The sequence below is a fragment of the Polyodon spathula genome, chromosome 13 (genome assembly GCF_017654505.1).
Source record: "Polyodon spathula isolate WHYD16114869_AA chromosome 13, ASM1765450v1, whole genome shotgun sequence".
NCBI lineage: Eukaryota > Metazoa > Chordata > Actinopteri > Acipenseriformes > Polyodontidae > Polyodon > Polyodon spathula.
Window position 1 is genome coordinate 2450536 of NC_054546.1, and position 22119 is coordinate 2472654.

At 38.0% G+C, this 22119-nt stretch overlaps 1 protein-coding gene across 1 annotated transcript in view; it reads right to left on the reverse strand.

Moving 5' to 3' along the window:
* LOC121325192 (VPS10 domain-containing receptor SorCS3-like) overlaps positions 1-22119 on the reverse strand; it is a 133460-nt gene that overhangs the window by 59490 nt on the left and 51851 nt on the right. Inside the window, exon 3 of the mRNA XM_041267524.1 lies at positions 8987-9086. Coding sequence (XP_041123458.1) covers positions 8987-9086 — 100 coding nt within the window. The remainder of the gene's footprint in view (positions 1-8986; positions 9087-22119) is intronic.

Sequence of the window (22119 nt, forward strand, 5' to 3'; positions counted from 1 at the left end):
ACAATACACTGGTTGGGTAATAAACAAATGAAATAATATTTCCCAGTTCAGCTGTAACAAACTTCAATATGAAGCAGACTCTGGTCAAAGCATACATAAAGATAATTCCTTTGAAAAGCAAACCAGTTTATCACATATCCTTTGTCCTTTTCAGTTTTCTTTTTTTTTTTTTACTTTATTTTTTATGTTAAATATGTTGTTTTTTGTTGTTAATTTGGACTTTGTCTTTTGACATAGGGCTAAATTCAATTGACCTTTTTTAGCTACAGGGGGATGTTAAGTACATGCAATTAACATTTATTTGAATTCCATTAACACATTATCAATGTGGATTATAGTTTCCTTAATGTTTCCCCTCAGCTAAAAAAGACAATTGAGTTGAAACATTGATTCCAATGGTCCAAGCTGGTTACTAATTGTGATCTCATCTGGATGTATGGTACCTTTCTAAAGACTCACAATGCATGACATAGATCATGCCTTAAACTGAATTCCAAATATAAGATGGTGAGCTACTGGGCTTCCACTGAAAGTCTACAACTTATGCCAAACTCACTCATTATTTTTCTTAAGATTTAGTGACAAGGCCAGAGACTGGACTCAAAATGCTCTTAAAGAAAAGATGACACAGGGCCATTGGAGGGAATCTGCCTGCTCTTGGTATGCTGTGAGGGCCTTTGCTGAGTATAGTCAGATTATCCTATAAGCATGATTTTTCTTCTTGAGTCACTAACACCAGTAACACAGTAGTTCTGCAGTTTTCCCATGGTTGTATTGTATATTTACCATTGTTTAGCATTTATTTTGTCAATGCTTGATAATTGTTAAAAACAGGGTATTTGCGGAAAACCAAAATTTTTGCTGTAGCATTTCCCTGACAGTTGAAGAGAAATGTTTATTTAAGGAATAAGGGAATGAGTTAAGTGATAGTGGGAAATCAATATTGGTTTGAATAATGAGCTCTGGAGGTTACCAGCAGCATGTACCACTGGGATGGGTATGCAGAACTAATCTCCACTGAGAAACAAACTGCACACTCTCAGGTGGGAGGCTGGGATTGACTGCACAGGCTATTTAAAGACAAAGGCACTGGAAGCTTAATTGAAAATTAATCATGTCACAGCTGATTTAAGAAACAGGTCTCCTACAGCAGTCAAGAGGAATGTAAGAAGAAACATATACAGCATAACTGATTTTAATACGGTGTACAGAACACTTGTATGGTACATTTACATCTGGTACAGTTTGCAGGAGTTACTCTTGTCTACAATGTATTGTCATACAGGGTCCAGGAACATCAAATAATGCCACATAAAACAGTACCAGCCATTTTTTAGCAAGTAACTCCCTTGAATCGACATGTTATTACATTTCTAATAATTGGGTAGTTAATTTAATAACTACGAATGTGCAATGTGAACAGCGTTTTTACTGGATATAAGTACATGGTAACACCACAGCACAGACCAATTCCATGTAATACATTTATTCCAGCAGTAGTTACCATGTAAGCACTGGAAGAATTGCTAGTTGCCCAGTTATTACTATGTTGTTTCATGGTTGCCTAGTTACTGGTAATGTTCTAGTTATAATAATCTAAATTGCTACTGCATATTATGTTAAGGACTGTTTTTTTAGGGTCCGCGTTAAAAAATGGGGACACTTGTGGGCTAATCTGTCCACCTCTCTGTTACAATCCACATAATGAACACAATAACACTAACATGATTATGCACCAAAACTTTTATTTAAACATTTGTAATTTTATGAAACTATAAACTCTCCATTCTAAACACATATTTGTAACCCTCTGTATGTCCATGGACTGGTTAAAGCTAATTTTGATTTAAGAAACAGTTTCATAGAGGGTTAGAAGTGTATTCCCATTTCCACAGCATCTTTTAATACAAGAGAATTATAAACACTTTTCAAAATACATTCATTTTTTAATTTTTTATTTATTTATTTATTTGTTTTTTGAAGTCCTTAATTTTTTTTTTTTTTTTTTTTTAAATAGGGCCCATAATATAAATGTTTATAATATGAACTTATTAAATCTGGAGATGAAATAGGATTGTATATCTGCTTTCCAGTTAGAATCCTTTCATGTACACAATGATAATGGAGCCATTTATCATTGAATAGTTATTCACAGGTGTAAAGGCAGTTATTCAAAGTGCTATTGGCATTGCAGAGTCTTGAATTAAGAGCTGTTACTGATGGCATCTGTGATACAGAAGGATACTCTACCGAGGGATGGTTTGATATGCAAAGAGTGAGCGACCCATTGCTTTAGATAAAGTAAATAGAAATGTCCCTGAATGAAGACTGTGGTGATATTGTCAGCCACACTGACATTCGGCCCCCTCAGTCCTCGTGAATAGTATGTCTTGAGAATGTGTTTTTCAAAGTATCCAACTGACAACTAAAGGCAAGCTACTTCAGTGACCTGCTATTCTGTAATTACTAAATTTCCCTAAGAACTGATTGGAAAAGAGGGGATGAGGTGGGGGATGACTTTTATTCATTAACTGTCCAAACCTCTTTAAATCCCCCTTTTTGATTTATGGGATCAGATCACAACGAATGCATTAGCTGTTCTACTCTCACTTAACTATGTCATTATGTTCATTACTTACCAACTGACGGTCCAATCCATCTCCAGAATACCCATATGTACAAATTATATATAAATATATATGTAATTTGTATATGTATACCACAGTATGTTCCATATGAGAGCTGTTCAATGAAAAGTATATTTTTTTACATACTGATTATGGCAACTTGCATATAAAGGGAACATATGAAATGTATGTGTGCTTCACATAAGCATATGCAAAGCAGTTGATTTTGTCAAGGTTCTCACAATTTCACTTAAGTGAAAATTATACCTGTCCTTATATATTTCATACAAGCAAACTCAGGCTAGTATTATATATTTCATAAAAGCAAACTCAGGCTAGTATTATATGTTTCCTAAAAGCAAACTCAGGCTAGTATTATATGTTTCCTAAAAGCAAACTCATGCTAGTATTATATGTTTCCTAAAAGCAAACTCAGGCTAGTATTATATGTTTCCTAAAAGCAAACTCAGGCTAGTATTATATGTTTCATAAAAGCAAACTCAGGCTAGTATTATATGTTTCCTAAAAGCAAACTCAGGCTAGTATTATATATTTCATACAAGCAAACTCAGGCTAGTATTATATGTTTCCTAAAAGCAAACTCAGGCTAGTATTATATGTTTCCTTAAAGCAAACTCAGGCTAGTATTATATGTTTCCTAAAAGCAAACTCAGGCTAGTATTATATATTTCATACAAGCAAACTCAGGCTAGTATTATATGTTTCCTAAAAGCAAACTCAGGCTAGTATTATATGTTTCCTAAAAGCAAACTCAGGCTAGTATTATATATTTCATACAAGCAAACTCAGGCTAGTATTATATGTTTCCTAAAAGCAAACTCAGGCTAGTATTATATGTTTCCTAAAAGCAAACTCAGGCTAGTATTATATATTTCATACAAGCAAACTCAGGCTAGTATTATATATTTCATACAAGCAAACTCAGGCTAGTATTATATGTTTCCTAAAAGCAAACTCAGGCTAGTATTATATGTTTCCTAAAAGCAAACTCAGGCTAGTATTATATATTTCATACAAGCAAACTCAGGCTAGTATTATATATTTCATACAAGCAAACTCAGGCTAGTATTATATGTTTCCTAAAAGCAAACTCAGGCTAGTATTATATGTTTCCTAAAAGCAAACTCAGGCTAGTATTATATGTTTCCTAAAAGCAAACTCAGGCTAGTATTATATGTTTCCTAAAAGCAAACTCAGGCTAGTATTATATGTTTCCTAAAAGCAAACTCAGGCTAGTATTATATGTTTCCTAAAAGCAAACTCAGGCTAGTATTATATGTTTCCTAAAAGCAAACTCAGGCTAGTATTATATGTTTCATACAAGCAAACTCAGGCTAGTATTATATATTTCATACAAGCAAACTCAGGCTGGTATTACATGTTTCCTAAAAGCAAACTCAGGCTAGTATTATATGTTTCCTAAAAGCAAACTCAGGCTAGTATTATATGTTTCCTAAAAGCAAACTCAGGCTAGTATTATATGTTTCCTAAAAGCAAACTCAGGCTAGTATTATATGTTTCCTAAAAGCAAACTCAGGCTAGTATTATATGTTTCCTAAAAGCAAACTCAGGCTAGTATTATATGTTTCCTAAAAGCAAACTCAGGCTAGTATTATATGTTTCCTAAAAGCAAACTCAGGCTAGTATTATATGTTTCCTAAAAGCAAACTCAGGCTAGTATTATATGTTTCCTAAAAGCAAACTCAGGCTAGTATTATATGTTTCCTAAAAGCAAACTCAGGCTAGTATTATATGTTTCCTAAAAGCAAACTCAGGCTAGTATTATATGTTTCCTAAAAGCAAACTCAGGCTAGTATTATATGTTTCCTAAAAGCAAACTCAGGCTAGTATTATATGTTTCCTAAAAGCAAACTCAGGCTAGTATTATATATTTCATAAAAGCAAACTCAGGCTAGTATTATATGTTTCCTAAAAGCAAACTCAGGCTAGTATTATATGTTTCCTAAAAGCAAACTCAGGCTAGTATTATATATTTCATACAAGCAAACTCAGGCTAGTATTATATATTTCATACAAGCAAACTCAGGCTAGTATTATATGTTTCCTAAAAGCAAACTCAGGCTAGTATTATATGTTTCCTAAAAGCAAACTCAGGCTAGTATTATATGTTTCCTAAAAGCAAACTCAGGCTAGTATTATATATTTCATACAAGCAAACTCAGGCTAGTATTATATGTTTCCTAAAAGCAAACTCAGGCTAGTATTATATGTTTCCTAAAAGCAAACTCAGGCTAGTATTATATGTTTCCTAAAAGCAAACTCAGGCTAGTATTATATGTTTCCTAAAAGCAAACTCAGGCTAGTATTATATGTTTCCTAAAAGCAAACTCAGGCTAGTATTATATGTTTCCTAAAAGCAAACTCAGGCTAGTATTATATATTTCATACAAGCAAACTCAGGCTAGTATTATATGTTTCCTAAAAGCAAACTCAGGCTAGTATTATATGTTTCCTAAAAGCAAACTCAGGCTAGTATTATATGTTTCCTAAAAGCAAACTCAGGCTAGTATTATATGTTTCCTAAAAGCAAACTCAGGCTAGTATTATATGTTTCCTAAAAGCAAACTCAGGCTAGTATTATATATTTCATACAAGCAAACTCAGGCTAGTATTATATGTTTCCTAAAAGCAAACTCAGGCTAGTATTATATGTTTCCTAAAAGCAAACTCAGGCTAGTATTATATATTTCATACAAGCAAACTCAGGCTAGTATTATATATTTCATACAAGCAAACTCAGGCTAGTATTATATGTTTCCTAAAAGCAAACTCAGGCTAGTATTATATGTTTCCTAAAAGCAAACTCAGGCTAGTATTATATGTTTCCTAAAAGCAAACTCAGGCTAGTATTATATATTTCATACAAGCAAACTCAGGCTAGTATTATATGTTTCCTAAAAGCAAACTCAGGCTAGTATTATATGTTTCCTAAAAGCAAACTCAGGCTAGTATTATATGTTTCCTAAAAGCAAACTCAGGCTAGTATTATATGTTTCCTAAAAGCAAACTCAGGCTAGTATTATATGTTTCCTAAAAGCAAACTCAGGCTAGTATTCACAGACCACTGGTTTAGACTGTCCTGCTCATGTTATTAAAGGACTGGAATTTGGGGTAAATGTAGGAAGTAGCTGCTTCTGTAAAAAAGATCGTAGCTCAGCCCTGCCACTGATCTGAGACTGACACCCTACCTCATTTTGACTATTAAAACATATACTTCAAATATATGATTCATATAAGCAAAATTGTTTAAATCATATATGCACTGCAGGGCAAATAAGGCCAGTTTCTTATCCTTTCAGTTATACAAGACAGTACTGTTTGCATAGGAACCCTATAAGTATTGTGAAGAGAAAGGGCTATATGGATTAGTAAAATACATTTATTTTCAAATGCAACACTTACAAAGTTGTGGAAATTTGAGTACTTCATTATCATGACAGCGTACTCCTATTTTTGTTTTTAACAAATTAGAGACTCATTTTACAACTAAAATGCTTCCTTTTTATAAAATGATAGATTATTATTTTAAGTTTCCTAAACAAGGATTTTAATTGTTTATGCTTTTAATACATCTACAACTTGTGTTGCTTTTTTTTAAATAACAGGATAGGACCAAGAAAAAACATAATTTAAAACATTTTACTTGTGTTTTGTTTTCACTATAAAGTAAACTTTTGACCGTATTGACTCTCTTATGTGTCAGCAAATATGCATTACTTTGATAACGGAGACCAGTTTGTAGTTGTTTGTGCTGCATTTTAAAACAAATGTTAATATGAAATAATGATAAATGCATATTCTCTTTGAACCACTGCAAGTATACTGTGTTCTCATTAAAAATCCACAAAGTCATTTACATATCCTTATCATGGCTCCAGTAAGTATTTGTACACTTGGTATGCAAATCCTTATTGTATCCAGTATACCAGTATGAAAGTATGACAACTATACAAACTTCATACGATGTCCAGGTAAGCCCTAACATTAAGCAGTCATATATGAGTCAACATATAAAATCCAACGTGTCTGTCTTACATGTTGAATTTTTCCTTGTATGTGACAATGTTTATACTTGTATGATAAATTCACAACATATATGTTAAATACATTTTACATACATAACAAAGAAGAAGCTTGCATGATTTGTATATAATAAAATGCTACAGGAATCGTGTGAGACGTGTTAGAAGCTGTAAGATAATGAGTAACAGTTCACGTGTGAGTCATATGAGACATTTTTCAAAGCATTTACTCCAGTCTTAAATTACATTTTAGAAGGAGAAAAGAACTGTTAATACATGCCTACTCTATGTACAGTATCTAGATATTTTAGTATGCCATCATGCTATAGAGCTCGATAGAGTTGCTTAAGGACTTTAACTTAGGGTCACAAACCTGGGATGACAAGTAAGTGAATAATAAAACCCAAAAAAATAGAACCCTGACATCTGCTAAGGGAATGTAAACATCAGTCTCCATTGTATTATACTTATTAGAGAGGACAATAGCAATTGCACTATAACCTTCCCCATAATACTAATATGGAACTAGATGAATAAAAACAACACTCTCTGTGTAAGTGTCGGTGGGGGGTGGGGGCCAATAATTAATTCCACTTCAGCCTTTTTTTGGTATTACACAAAACTGAGATTTTAAATCCATGTTTAGCAAAGTGATGACTTTACACTCATTGCAAGTGTTATTGATGTATTATTCCTTTCATATAATTGAGCTCCAACATTTTACTTCCAGGAATTGCCTTCATTTGATTCTGAAACCCTGAAAAGCTAATGAGCTCAGGTGCAATTGCTGGAAGAAGCTGGATTATCTCTTGTTGCGGCCAAACCAGCTGTAGATTGTTCTGCAAGGTGATCTCTTTCAAGCATAGCCCACCATTCTTCCAGCAGAAATGCTGATGCACATGGAATAGCAGCACAGCACAGCAGTTTCAATTCATATTTGCATATAACAAGCAGAAACTGAAATTAATGGGGTCCCCCATAGAGAATGTGCAGACACTGAAAATGAACTCATGCACATTATTCCACCTAGCATATGAGACGCCAGAATTAATTGCAGGAAACAGTCTGACAAAAATCTTGATCAGCCCTCTGACCAGTCCCAACAGGGGGTTCCCAAGCCAAATTCAAAGGTTTCTGATTAATCAGCAGCTCTTTATGTTATCAGTCATAATAGCACAGTGCAATACCACCCTCCCCTCCCACCCCACCTCATTCCTTTGCATTGTGCTGTACAATAGGAATGCAATGTCTTCTGCTGTATAAATACTTTCTAAATGCAAAGGCAATGTGGTCACTTCCCTGGTCATGGCCTTAACAGGAAAAGGCAAACAAAGACAATTCAATGAGAGATCCTAACAGTTTAACAGCCATCTACTAAAAAGGGATCTCACAATAGAATTCACAGTGGGGATTCAAAATAGAATTCATGCTTTGACAGTACTCCTCCTGGCATTTTACAACAGAACCTCTTTTTTTTTAAATGAATATTTAGGTTTTCATCGATAAAACATAAAGAAAATGCCCATGGTTAAATTAGGGACTGGAATCAAATGTAAGGCTCCCAGAAAAGCTGACCTAGCAATGGGAGTTCACATTCATAATATTAGAAAGGTAGATGTTGATTTTAGAGTCAGAATTTCCCAGTAGATTTTCAGTTAGATATAAGCCTCTCACCTCTGGGGTGGCAGGTAAATTCTGGTCAGCATTATTAGAAATCAATTTCCCCAGATCGGTTCAGGTCAATTATCTGGAGGCTGGGTCAGCCTGGATACAAGGTTAAAGCTTTAAAGTTGGGTTCTTTAATAATTACAATTATATATATATATATATATATATATATATATATATATATATATATATATATATATATATATATATATATATATATATAAAACATGTTTCCAAGAAAAGCACAGTTCAGCACTAGCTCAGCATGCTCCTTTTTGAAGCTGCCTTAAAGACATCCAAGCTAGGAAAGTGCTTTCCATAATTCCATTTGTCATATTTCTTACAAAAAGAGTTTTATAAACCAATGGGAATAAATGCAGGCTTTCAGGGAAGAAGAAAGGCAAAAGTGTACACAAGACTTGAAATCAAAGCATTTTTTGTTTTAAGTGTACAGTACTACCAATGTTAAAAACAAGCATAATTTATGATTAAAATCACATTTGTGGTTCATCATAATTGAATTACCTTCAACACCTTTATGATCAAGGATCCTATATAGTATTATTATTATTATTATTATTATTATTATTATTATTATTATTATTATTATTATTGTGGGTATCTTACCTTCCTTTTATTGCTTGGGCAGACGTACAGATAGCTCAAGACAGTCTTCAGGCCCACTTTGTCGTTCAGCTTTTCATAAGTAGCTCCATAGTCAGTTGATCTATAAGTATAGATGGAACACAAAAATTGAAATGAGGTTACACCGCCTGAAGATACTGGCTGTGACTCAGTAATATTAGTAGCAGTACCTGGGTCATTGTAGCACTGTATATGTCATAATCCTAAAAAAGCATTCACAAAAGTTCAGCATCATAGGTAATTAGCATCAACATAGCATCATATTGTGTGGATTTTGTGGATTGCATGCCAGCAAGTGAATCTGGCTTGCAACCAACAATAAATAACTAATGGTGTTTAAACTTGCATCTACTGCAGTCACCATCTACCAGCAGGGGACAGAATACAAAATCCTCCTACTGTGTCTGAGATTAATCTTTATTGACTTTGCCTTTACTGTAATATTGACTTTTTAAAATGGTGGTGTGCAAACATCTGATTTGAATATTGATGCAGTGAGCAAGAGTGGTTCAGTGTTTCTCTTACAGGTTTAAAAATAGATTCATGAAAGCAGAAAGATATGGAAGACGCCATCAATTTTACAATTTTATAAAAGGAATATAAAATTTACATTGGACACAGCTTCGGAATATGGTGTTTAACGCAAGCGTTGCGAATCTTAAATAAATTGTAATGTCATGTCAGTGTTAATTGTTATGGTTAAACGGTTCTGCTGAGCCTTCACGGTAGTCTGCACTGTCAATGCTTCCTTGTCTTACTCTGCATACAATACCACAAAAATTGTAGTAGCTCCAATATGTAATATTAATTTCAATAGCAATGCATCTCTCAGATAAAACAGCAAACATAAACAGTCTTTGCAATAGAACTTGGTTTCAAGGGAGCTTTTTGTCCAAATGAGATTTGGTAGCTATATGCCTCTAATAAAGTAAGAGAAACTTGCAAATGAATAATATAATGAAAAGGTGTGCATTGTTTCAAGCACATACTCAAACCCCTTATTAGAACCCCAATCAGCTCTTGTGGCTGCAGCGAGTACTGGACTAGAAAAGGAAGCTGTGTGCTGTACATTGTTTGGTGACTGTGATTTAGTGGAAGAAACAGAACAGTCTGCCTCCCAGACTTCACAGAGCACGGACCATATACAAAATCATCTTAGCTGGTGGTTACAGCGATCTCCGGGAATTCGGATATCTGGCAAAACCAGCACCAAATTGTAATACAAATCCTCATTGATTCCATGCCCTGGTACCTACAGACTTTAAACAGTAGTAAATGATCGCCAAATAAATAAGATGTCCTTCCCTAGTTCTGTTCTGGCTACATTCACCGATTCATATTAAGAACTATATTTATGGTCTATAAACCAAAAAACTAGGTGGTATACAGTACATGGCTGTAAGTAATAGCTTCAGATTAAGCCTTGTTATTGTGAGGTGTCACTCTTGTTCTGTGACAGAAGATAGCATAGGAAAATGCTGTAATGAGAGCCTTGCTAAATCAAAATTGGCAATAGTTTCAGATAAATGTCTGCATTTACTGGCCTAGACGCTTTAGTCAGCTGGATTATATATGGATATTAAATTCAGAGAGTTTAGGGGTCCATGAAGAATGAATCCTCATAATCTGATTAGTTTTCCATTAAAATGTGCATCTCGTAACACACGCAGCCTTTATGTCCGATGAAGAATTTTACAATAGTACTGTACATTGATGTGCCAATGACATTTTCAAATATAAACAGAAGAAACTAGACATTGCAATGCGTTTGTTCTCTGGTCTAAATATAATGTATGTAAATATAATTTTAAGCTTTACTTTACAAACTGTGCATTTCCACCCCTTTTCATCTTGTATAATATGATACTGCAGTAACTACTCAGTTTATTTTTTTTTTAACTGTTTTTTTTTTCATATGAAATTACCACATATACTATAGGACCATATTTTTTAAGCACCTCTTTGATAAATTATAATTGATAAATGATATCAAACTGAGAAGCAAACAGCTTTAATGGGTAGAAAAGGCCATGAATAGCAGCTATACTTATGTTATTTGGTTCTAGTTTTATACAATTACCAGATTTTCTTCCTCCAAAAAATAAATAAAAATAGGAGTTAATTAAAGACACTGAAAAGCCCACAGTTTGTACTGTGCTACACCCTGTTTAGTGTATCCATTAGTACTTAGGCCTTTTCCACTTACTGACTTTCAAAACTTAGTGTCTGTCGCCCACCTAGTATGTGCTGCATGTCCATATCTGCTGCTGCTGTATCATAAGTGATTCTAACCAAATATGAACTGAAAGTAATGTGTTTAGTATTGTAATGTAATCCAATCCAATCTCAGTGGTATTTGCCCTGGCAAATCTCATCTCATTCCAGCATCCTAAGAAAAAGGGAAACCTTTAAAATTATTTACTAATGTAAAATATATACTTATATACTGTATAACCCCTCTCACATAACAGGTGAAGAATTCCATCTTTTATTTTTATTTCAGAGCAGCTGTAATGGTTTTTTTTTTTTTTTAAATCACATTATGATTTTACTCACTCAGGCTATTTCCCAATTGTGTCCCATTTAGTTTCTGAGAGCCCAGTGATTACAAAATATAATATAGATAGTAAGTGAATGCAGTCCGTGTTCAGTTTTCCTGGTGATATTACAGGAAAGCTGCAGCAGCAGTACAGACCAATCCTGATAAAACGTGAACCCTGTCTATTGTCCTGGGAATGTAGTGTGTCACTAAATGCCCTAATGGTGTTCACAGTATTATAACCAAAGTGTTCTTGGTAATAGTTTTCCTGGCAGGGGGAAACTACAAAAATAATTATGTAGAGCTGTTAATAGAAAAAGAGCTAAATCTGAAAACTGGATTGCAGCAGACTGAACTGCAAAACCAAAACACAACAGTTAATGTTATTAACCAGGAGTTAATAACCCTGTTTAAAGTTTGGGTTAAACAAAGGAAAAGTGTGTATAACATGTGCCCCTTGATTCTGAAGAGTTAGTTGACGACTTGTATGAAAGTCAACACAGAGCAGCTGATCTCGAACTCAGATATTGTGTAATTGTAATGTAGTGGGGCAGTTTCTCTAGACTTATTTCTTGACCTTTTCTGTACTTGAAAACAACAAACTCCTCATCCAGAAGAAGTATAATGCGACACAACACACTGGGCCTGATTTTCCACCAAGGACAAATTGCTCATGTAATACCTTTACTGTGGAGTGGGCAATTTTCCTCATATTTGCCCACAGTGGAAAATATAGGCTCATAAATGGCTGTAACCCTGTTGAAACCCTGTAACCCAAGGAGAGCAGCTGACATGTTTTGTCTATGAGTAAATTATAATGCTGTACTGTTTAACTACACTGTATATCCTTTATAATGTATAGTGTTGTATTGTTTAACTACACTGATTATCCTTTATAATGTATAGTGCTGTATTGTGTATTGCTCAGTTAAATAACACAGGGTTCAGTCCCAAAATAATAAACACAGTATAAACACACACAGAACACAAACACGGTCACAAGTCCAGAATAAGTGCTGTAGTGCTCATGGTAAAATACAATTTACTTGTGCACAACTGTGAAGTGTTATCCGGTATTAGTGCTGGCCTGTAGCGGCAGCTCCGGATCGTCCATAAACAAAGGAACTGATCATCTAGCTACATCCCCTATTTGACCCTTCAGTCACGCCCCCTTGGTTAGCGAGTGCAGCTGTTTCTCCTCCAATCCACGGCTGTCACATCGCTTTCCCTCTGGAGCTATGACTTAATGTACCGCAGCTGATCCTCCTTTCTAGATGGCCAAACACTCCTTTACAACCACAGAGTAGTTGCGCTCCTGGGGGAGCATATTCTTGTTTTATTATTAGTTTCACTTGTTTAGTTGTAGTTTATATAGTTTTTAGGGAAAGCTAAACAAGGCAAAGGGAGTGAAGTTGGTTTGGAGGATTTCGATACCAGCTACAGTGATGCTGACTTATCACTCAGGGATGATGATGAAGAGGATGTGGAGCCGAGAACAGTACAAACTGTACAAACAAAAGAGCATGCAGCTACTTTACAGGCAAGCCAGCTGCAAACGGGAAGCTGTTTGGTTTGAAATGGCAGTGCTGTGACGAAATACTATCAAAACACAGCACTGGGTACAGGCAATGCGGCAGCCAGAACCATCACAATGCCTGTGCAAAGCAGCTGTGTACACCATTTGTGACTATCCCTCCAACACAAAGGAAGCAAAGACTGCAACAAAGGTGCAGGGTCTGCTACGAAAATGAAAGCAAAAGAAAGAACACAAGAAAAATGTGCAGTGGTTGCAAAGGCAACCCCGGGTTCTGTTTTATTAAACATTTCAATAAATGTCACAGAGCAGGTCGATAATGGCACATGTTTTTATGTTGTTTGATTTTTATTTGATAATTACTGTTTAGTGATTATTATACTTATTAGCATTATTAGCAGCTTTTTGGTTTTCATTGTTCAAAAAAGCCTGTTTTTATCTCTATGTTGAATATGGGTGTATAGTACACAGCAGCATTCAGGGTAAATGAAAAACACAGTTTAGGTCATGTGTTTGTGTTTTATTCATCATATGTTAACATTTTATAGCAATTACAGGTTTGAAAACATTATTATTATTATTTTCTTGGTTTCATTTTTACATCTGGAGTTGAAGTGGTTAAACACTCAATTCAGAAAATTGAAAGTCTGCTACAGCACCTTTACATTCTGGAATGCAACTGCAGTCTAAATAAACACCTTCAAGAGCCTCTTCATGCAGGATGCCCATGGCAAATCAATGGATACCCAAGACATATTATTACCATATTACTACAGAACTTAATTAACCTTCTGGCTGCAGAGATTGTGCTAGAAGCTTTGGATTTGTTAAAGCTTATCTTCAGTCTGATGTGGATCTAGCATGCTGTCAAAAGAGATTACCAATATAATACTCTCAGAATTCACTAGCCAACCATCTACTACAGTGTACAGTATGCTGAGCACATATCTAGTCAAGCCATGACCTGAGTTTCACTAAAAGTTCGGAGGTAACTTGTTTTCAAAGATTTGAGTACATTTGTTCTTTAGTTTTTTTCTGTAATTTATAAAACCTTTAAGCTCAGTTAGACCTGGCAACAGGTGGAACACTATTTCAGGGGAGCACAGGTTCACGTCCTGGCTGTGGGAAGTCTCTGGTCTTTTCTGGGTATTTTGGAGGGAGTGTTGCATTGGCCTTGGTGCTCCCACAGGTTAGGGAGGCAAACCAGGGCTGGCAAACCAACAGGGCTGGCCTTTCTCCTCCAGATGCCAGTAGCTCGCTGGCATCCGCTCTTGAGTTCCTGGATGTAAAAGCGGAAGCTGGCTTGGTCATGGGATAGGAGGATGCTCACCGTCTGTGTTGTGTGAGAAATTATTGCAGTAAAGAAGGTAAAACAAATATTGAACATTCTAAATTGGGGAGAAAATCAGGGGTATAATAATTGGACACTTGATTAACAAAACAAAATAATAATGACAATAGAAACATGAGAGAATGTGTTCTACGTGTACATAGGTGTGTAGTAGCCTTCTGTATATAAAACATCCATAGTTCTTCAGCAGGGTACTTGCTATTTGGAAGATGTCACAATATTGGCTTTTCTGCGGTCACAATAATACAGAATAAAGAATAAGCTTGGTTCATGGCTCATTAAAAATATATACACACTCAAGGAACCTTGTGGTTTCTACTGCATATTTCATTCATGTTGGAGTGATATAGTCATGGCTGTCTATGATAATCTGAGCTCGTCAACATTATTTGAAAGCAGTGGCTTGACATACAGAATCAGGATCAAAGAATTTAACAATTCCAGTCTCATTCTCTGCCTTATGTTATAATAATAATAACAATTTTTATATAGAGCCTTTCAAAGTGGACCACCATCACAAAGCACTTTTCAAGATACAAGACTAGGATGTGTGAACAAAACATCAGCTGCAGAGTCACTTACAGCAACATCTCACCCGAAAAACGGATAAGTGATTTGCTCAGGATCACCCATTGAAGTCAGTGGCCAGGGACCTCCTAGTTATAAGCCTGTTTCTTTAACCACTGGACCGCACAGCCACCTAAATATAACATCCTTGGTAAAGAGCCCAACTGAGATGCCGTTTTTGGCCTTGGAAAGAGGTTCAATGAGGTTCCCAGTTTAATATAATAATTCAGTGGCTTATTCTGCTGTCAAGTATGATGGTTTCATAAAATCATTAACTTAAGCTTCATCACACTTTGAGATACATTTTTTCCATGTACTTTATGCCAATAAATGTGCACTGTATGTAAAACAATTGGTTCATTGTTTATTTGGGATAACCACAGTTTAAACACAGGTTAGACTGCAGTTCATATTATGCCATCAAGGGAGATTAAAAAAAAAATATGAATGCATACATAAATAATCCCGTAGGAACAGCAGCATCAGCGGTCTATACCAATTCTTTCATTCTTGAATTCATTATGCATGCAATTACTCATGGAATGCATCAAAATGTGCCCTCTGATGATGGGTGGAATGTTCTTCAAAAGAGTTTGAAATTAATTACTTTTGTATCCCGGTCTAATTTAGTCAAGCTATGTATGCATAAGGAATGTGATCATGTTGGCAGGGGTGCATTGTTTGCTGTTTACCACAAGCCTGTGCATGATGTTACAGTACAATCTCACTGCAGCTGTGGTTATATGATCTTAACCAACAAGGCCCTGAACAAGATCTGTTATAACTGTGCTGCATATTAGCTTCAGCCGGTCAGTGACTGGCTGTATTTTGATTAGCAGTATTTATGGTATCACTATGGTATTATCTAAGACACCTTTTTTTTTTTTTTTTTTTTTTTAGTTAAAACTCCCAACACTACTTTGACAATGTTTAAATCATATGATACAGTAGATATAAAAAATAATACAGAAAAGATATCCAAGAAACTTCTTTGCTTTATTCCAGCAGGAAAAGCTTTGTAGATAAGCATAACACAATAATTACTTCCCTCTGATCTCTCTCTCTCTCTCTCTCTCTCTCTCTCTCTCTCGTGGAGGATTGTGGGAAGGGCTTGCAGAGAGGTGGAACGCCGGTGCGGTAGGACCGGGAAATTTAAAACTTTATTTATTTATCTATTTATCTATTTATTTATTTATTTATTTATTTATTTTGTTTGTTTTTGATAGTTACTTAGTTGTTTTTTTTTTGTGTGTTTGTTTGTTCGTAGGTTAGTGGTGTGTGTGTGTGTGTTTGTTTGTTTGGAGGGTGTTTGGAGATCCCGTTATGGGGTCTCGTTCAGGAGGGCTGGGGGCTCTCACCCGCCGACACGGGGTCCGTTGCCTGCCTGACCCCGGGGTTTCGGTGGAGGAGTGCCTGCTGGCAGTAGGAGAGGTGGTGGGGTTTGAAAATATTATGTCGGCGTCAAGAATGAATAAAGCGCTAGTAATATTTTTAGTGGAGGTGTCTCTGGTACACAAGCTGGTAGAGGAAGGATTTACAGTGAAAGGTGAATTTGTTCAGGTTTCCCCTCTAGTAACCCCGGTTACGAAAGTTATTATTTCTAATGTGCCTCCGTTTTTAAAAAATGAGCAATTAGAAAAGAATTTAGCTCGTTTTGGTAAACTGGTGTCCCCGATTAAGGGAATCCCGCTGGGGTGCAAAAATAACAGTGTTAGGCACGTCATGTCGTTTAGAAGGCAGGCGTTTGTCTTACTAAATGATCCTAACCAAGTCATTAATGTTGCCTGGAATTTTAACGTGGAAGGGATGAATTGTGTAGTTTTTGTCAGTTCCGAAACGATGAGATGTTTTTACTGTGGAGAACAGGGACACCAGAGGAAAGCCTGCCCGAGAAAAGAGGCTAGAGCGGAGACAGGGCAGGATCAGGGCGATGCTGGCGGGGAGGAAGTCGGGGGTGTTGGGGGTGAGCGGGAGGAAGAGTCGGCTCCCCCAGCGCAGCCGCAGAGCGAGCCCGTGCTGACCGAGGAGGGGGCGATCCAGAGGGAAACCGGAGCAGAACCACCAACACCACGGCCTCGCACAAAGAGACCCAGCCGCAGCCTGTCACTGACGGGTTCGGAGGATAATACCGCTACTACTGAGAATGGTGAAGAATCATTCAAGGTAGTAGCGAAAAAGACACGAATTCAGCGGAAGGCTGCAGAGCTGCCGGATGGCAGAGCGCAGCCAGTGCAGAACTCCGAACCCGTGCAGACAGGGAGACTGCGGGCTCCAGGCGGGGCGTCAGTCCCTCCCAACGCGGAGGAAGAGAGCACAGCGCAGGGTGAGCCGGGCGCGGTGCAAGACTCTCCGCTAGCTGAATCTCAGCCGCCTGAAATAGTGCCGGCTGTGGCAGAGGCCGGTGTCGAGGAGTCGGAGGGAGCTGCGGAGGAACGGATTCTCGGGGGCGAGCGAGAGGACAGCGCGGGTGAGATGGAGGGGGAGCTCTCTGACTCCTCGCTTATCTCAGACATCCCTGATAGCCAACCCGTCAGTAAGAAAAAGTTATACACGCTTGAGCAGGTAAATGATTTTATGATAGAAACAAAAGGGAAAAGGGGAGTAGAAATAGAGAGTTTTTTCCCTGATCTAAGGTTATTTCTCCACTCCGCTCACGTTATAACAAGGAAAGCCACAATAGAAGAATTTGATCAGCCAAAACGTTATAGATTAAAAAAAATTGTTCAGAAAATTAAAAAGGATCTTAAAAGTGGTTCAAAATCTCTTGTTTAAAAATGGCTGTGTTTTATGAAACTTCTTTTATTACTTGTTTTAGTGTGTTAGTTTTTTTAGCTATGATGGAAAGGTGCGTTTTTGTTTCTTTTAATCTAAACGGCTGCAGACAGTCTTTTAAGAGGGCGCAGCTAGTCGGGTTTTTAGAGCAGAAGCAGGCGGGGGTGGTGTTTCTGCAGGAAACGCACTCGGATCAGGAGAATGAGGAGGCGTGGCGAGCGGAGTGGAAGGGGCTGTGCGTGATGAGTCACGGCGCTAGTACCAGTGCAGGAGTAGCCGTGCTTTTTAAACCCAGCCTGGGGGCAGTTTTACTAGATATGGATGAAATCGAGAAAGGGAGGATTTTAAAAGTAAGAGCTAGGCTGGGCAGTACAGTGTATGTTTTTATTAATATTTATGCCCCCAATAGAGGGGGCGAACGAATTTTATTTTTTAAGAAATTAAAGCAAGCTCTTTTTAATATTAATAATAATGATGTGGTGGTAGTAGGAGGAGATTTTAATTGTACTGTTAATTTTAATATTGATAGAAATAATGATGAACCACACCCTCAGTCCTCCAGAGAGTTGGCTGCATTGTTAGAGTCCAGTGACCTGGTTGACATATGGAGATGCCTGCACCCCAGTTCAAGACAATACACCTGGTCTCAGTATCACACAGACTGTGTATATAGAGCAAGACTAGACCGGTTTTATACTTCTAAAAACGATTTAAATAAATTTATCAAAGCAAGAATCATCCCCAGTAGTCTCTCTGACCACCACTGTCTATTAATTACAGTATTAATTCAATCAGAACCCCACAGAGCATCTTACTGGCATTTCAATGTAAAATTATTACAAGATGTAAAATTTAAGCAACAATTCAAACTTTTTTGGATAATTTGGAAAAAAGAAAAAGCACAATATAAAGATTTAAGACAGTGGTGGGACATTGGCAAAATACAAATTAAATGTTTTTGTCAACAATATACTATAAATGCAACCAGGTCACTGAACACAGCCGTGAGAGAACTGGAGTCCAAAATCCTCCTCCTAGAGGAAAGTTTAAATTCAGAATTTAAAGAACAGACCCTGGAGAACCTAAAGGAGCAGAAAATCGCGCTGGGGAGCTTGCTGAAGGAAAGAGTGAAGGGGGCGATTGTGCGTTCCAGATTCATGGAGTTGAGAGACATGGATGCCCCCACTAGTTTCTTCTTCAACCTGGAGAGGAAGAGAGCGGACAGTAGACAGCTGTGTTGTATCAGGACTCCTGGTGGGAAAGAACTGCACACCCGGGAGGAAATCAGCAGAGAGGCGGTGCGTTTTTACAAGGAACTTTATAATAAAGAACTGTGCAACATAGAGGACACTGAGCGGCTGCTCCAGGGGTTACCCAGCCTCAGTGAGAAGGAGCAGATTCAGCTGGACGCACCGCTGACCCACCAGGAGATGACCGCCGCTGTCAAGCAGCTCTCCAGCGGAAAGGTTCCCGGGATCGATGGACTGCCAGCAGAATTTTATAATAATTTCTGGGATATAATGGGGGAGGATTTGCTCCAGGTTCTGAGAGAGAGCCTCAGCCACAGGGAACTGCCTCTTAGCTGCCGTAGGGCAGTGGTTACACTGCTGCCCAAGAAGGGAGACCTATGCCAGCTTAAAAATTGGAGACCTGTGTCAATTTTATGTTCTGATTTAAAGATTTTATCCAAAACAATCGCTAATAGATTAAAAAGTGTTATTGGAACTGTAATACATATGGATCAAACATATTGTATACCGGGTCGCTCTATTTTTGATAACTTGTTTTTTATTCGAGATTTTTTAACTGTAAGTGATATTTGTGATTTTAATGTAGGAATGGTCTCCCTGGATCAAGAGAAGGCTTTCGACAGAGTCGACCACACCTACCTCTTTCATACACTGGAAGCCTTCGGGTTCGGTCCTGGTTTTATTTCTTATATTCGGCTTTTATATTCCAACATTTTTAGTATTTTAAAGATCAACAATGGGCTGAGTCAGCCCTTCCCAGTGTGCAGGGGTATAAGGCAGGGCTGTGCCCTGTCTGGTATGCTGTATTCACTGGTTATAGAGCCCCTGCTGCACCTGCTGAGGGTCAGGCTAGCTGGATGGACAGTGCCCTCCTCGCCCTCCACACCCTCCTCTGCCACAGTGAAGGTGTCTGCCTACGCAGACGATGTGACTGTGTTTGTGAGGGGGGATGCAGATGTCCAAGCGCTGCAGCAGACTCTAAATGAGTTCCAGAGAGCATCTTCTGCCAGAGTAAACTGGGCAAAATGTGACACCTTCCTGTCAGGCGGCTGGGATGAGGGCACCCCTCCTTTCCTGCCTGAGGGGCTGAAATGGAACAGAACAGGTATTAAAGTGTTGGGGGTGTACCTCGGAACAGAAAACTACATGAAAAAGAACTGGGAGGGTTTGTTGGATAGGGTGAGGGGGCGGCTGCAGAGGTGGAAGGGACTGCTGGCTCAACTGTCCTTCAAGGGCCGGGTGCTTGTTATTAATAATCTGGTGGCCTCTAGCTTGTGGCACAAGCTGGTATGCTTGGACCCACCCCAGGGCCTGGTGAAGGAGATCCAGAGAGTGTTGCTGGAGTTCTTTTGGAGCGGGAGACACAGTTTGAGGCCGGCAGTCCTCTACCTCCCTAGTGATGAGGGGGGGCAGGGGCTAGTCAGCATTGCCAGCAGGGTGGCAGCCTTCAGACTGCAGGCGGTTCAGAGACTCCTGTACACTGAGGAGGAGGCTCATTGGAAGAGGCTGGCCTGTTTCCTTCTCAATAGATTTGGGGGGCTGGGGTTAGGAAAACACCTGTTTTTAATTGAGAACACCAGTTTTAGTAAAGCAGGACTTCCTCCTTTTTATCAAAGTATTTTAAAAGCCTGGCAGCTGGTGAGGGTGGAAAGGGATGTGGAGTCCTTGACAGGGCAGGACCTGTTTGAGGAGCCCCTATTTTTTAATCCACTCTTTCCAGTTAAGTTCCTCCAGTCGATGACGCTCTGTGCCAGTTTTTTAAAAGCAGGTGTAACCAGGATGGTCCACCTGTTAAACCTTGAGCTCTCCTGCTGGCTAACTGCCTCCCAGCTAACTGCACAGCTAGGCTGGCACTCAGAGAGGCTTGCAGAAAGACTGATGGGTGAGTTGAGGGGCTGCCTCTCCCCGCGGCTCAAGGCAGTCCTGAGGGAGGAGTTGTCCAGAGGCACAGAGCAGAGACAGCTTTCCTTATTTCCAGGGATGATCGTGTCACCAGCAGTAGGTGAGGAAGGTGAGGGCGGTGGAGAGAATGGAGGGACTTTGCTTAAATTGCAGAATGTGGAGGAAATTATCTTTCACACAATGAATGGAAAACAGATATACAAATTGTGTGTTAAAGCCACAGAGTATAGTAGGCTAAGGGGTCTGGTAGACTCTAAGTGGCGAGCTTACTTGGCTGTAGAGGAGGGGCACAGGCCGGTGTGGAGGGTGCTGTACAAGCCGCCTCTCGCCAAGAGAGTGGGGGACCTGCAGTGGAAGATTCTACACTGCATTGTGTCCACAGGCAGGTTTCTCCATAGAGTGGACCCCAGCATCAGTGAGCAGTGTGCTTTTTGCTCAGCAGAGGAAACTCTCTTTCATGCCTACAGTGAGTGTGAGAGGCTGCGGCCACTTTTTAATTTACTGCAGGGAATCCTGAATAATTTAGGGGTCATTTTTAGTAAGGAGCTTTTTATTTTTGGGGTTCTATACAATTTTAAAATGAAAAACAGGTGTGTTCTTATTAATTTTTTAATTGGACAGGCAAAATTGGCTATTTTAAAGACAAGGAAAAATCAACTCTCTGGTTCTGGACTGACCAGTTTAGTGGTTCAGTTCAGGGTGCTCGTGGTCAGCCAGATCAGAGTAGAGTTTGAGTATTTTAAACTGGTCAGTAACCTGGAGGACTTTCAGGAGAGGTGGTGTGTGGGAGACGCCTTGTGTGCTGTGAGTGAGGAGGGGGAGCTCCAGTTTTTGTTCTAATTTTATTTAATTTTTGTTTGTTTTACAGTGTTTAAATTTTTGGCTTTTATCTGTTTTCAACTTTAAAGAATTTTAATGGAAAATAAAAAAAAAAAATGTTGTGTCTCACTCTTTAATATTCTATTTTTTATATGATCCTTTTATTTTGTTTATAAGGAGAACACGATATATTTTAGGATTTTTTAAATTTTGCTCAGGCAGTAGGAATCTTAACTTTTGTTGTGTTTTACCTTTATTTGAATTTTAATGGATTTTATTTGGAATATTTAAATAAAGGATCTTAAAAGTCAAAAGTCTCTCTCTCTCTCTCTCTCTCTCTCTCTCTATATATATATATATATATATATATATATATATATA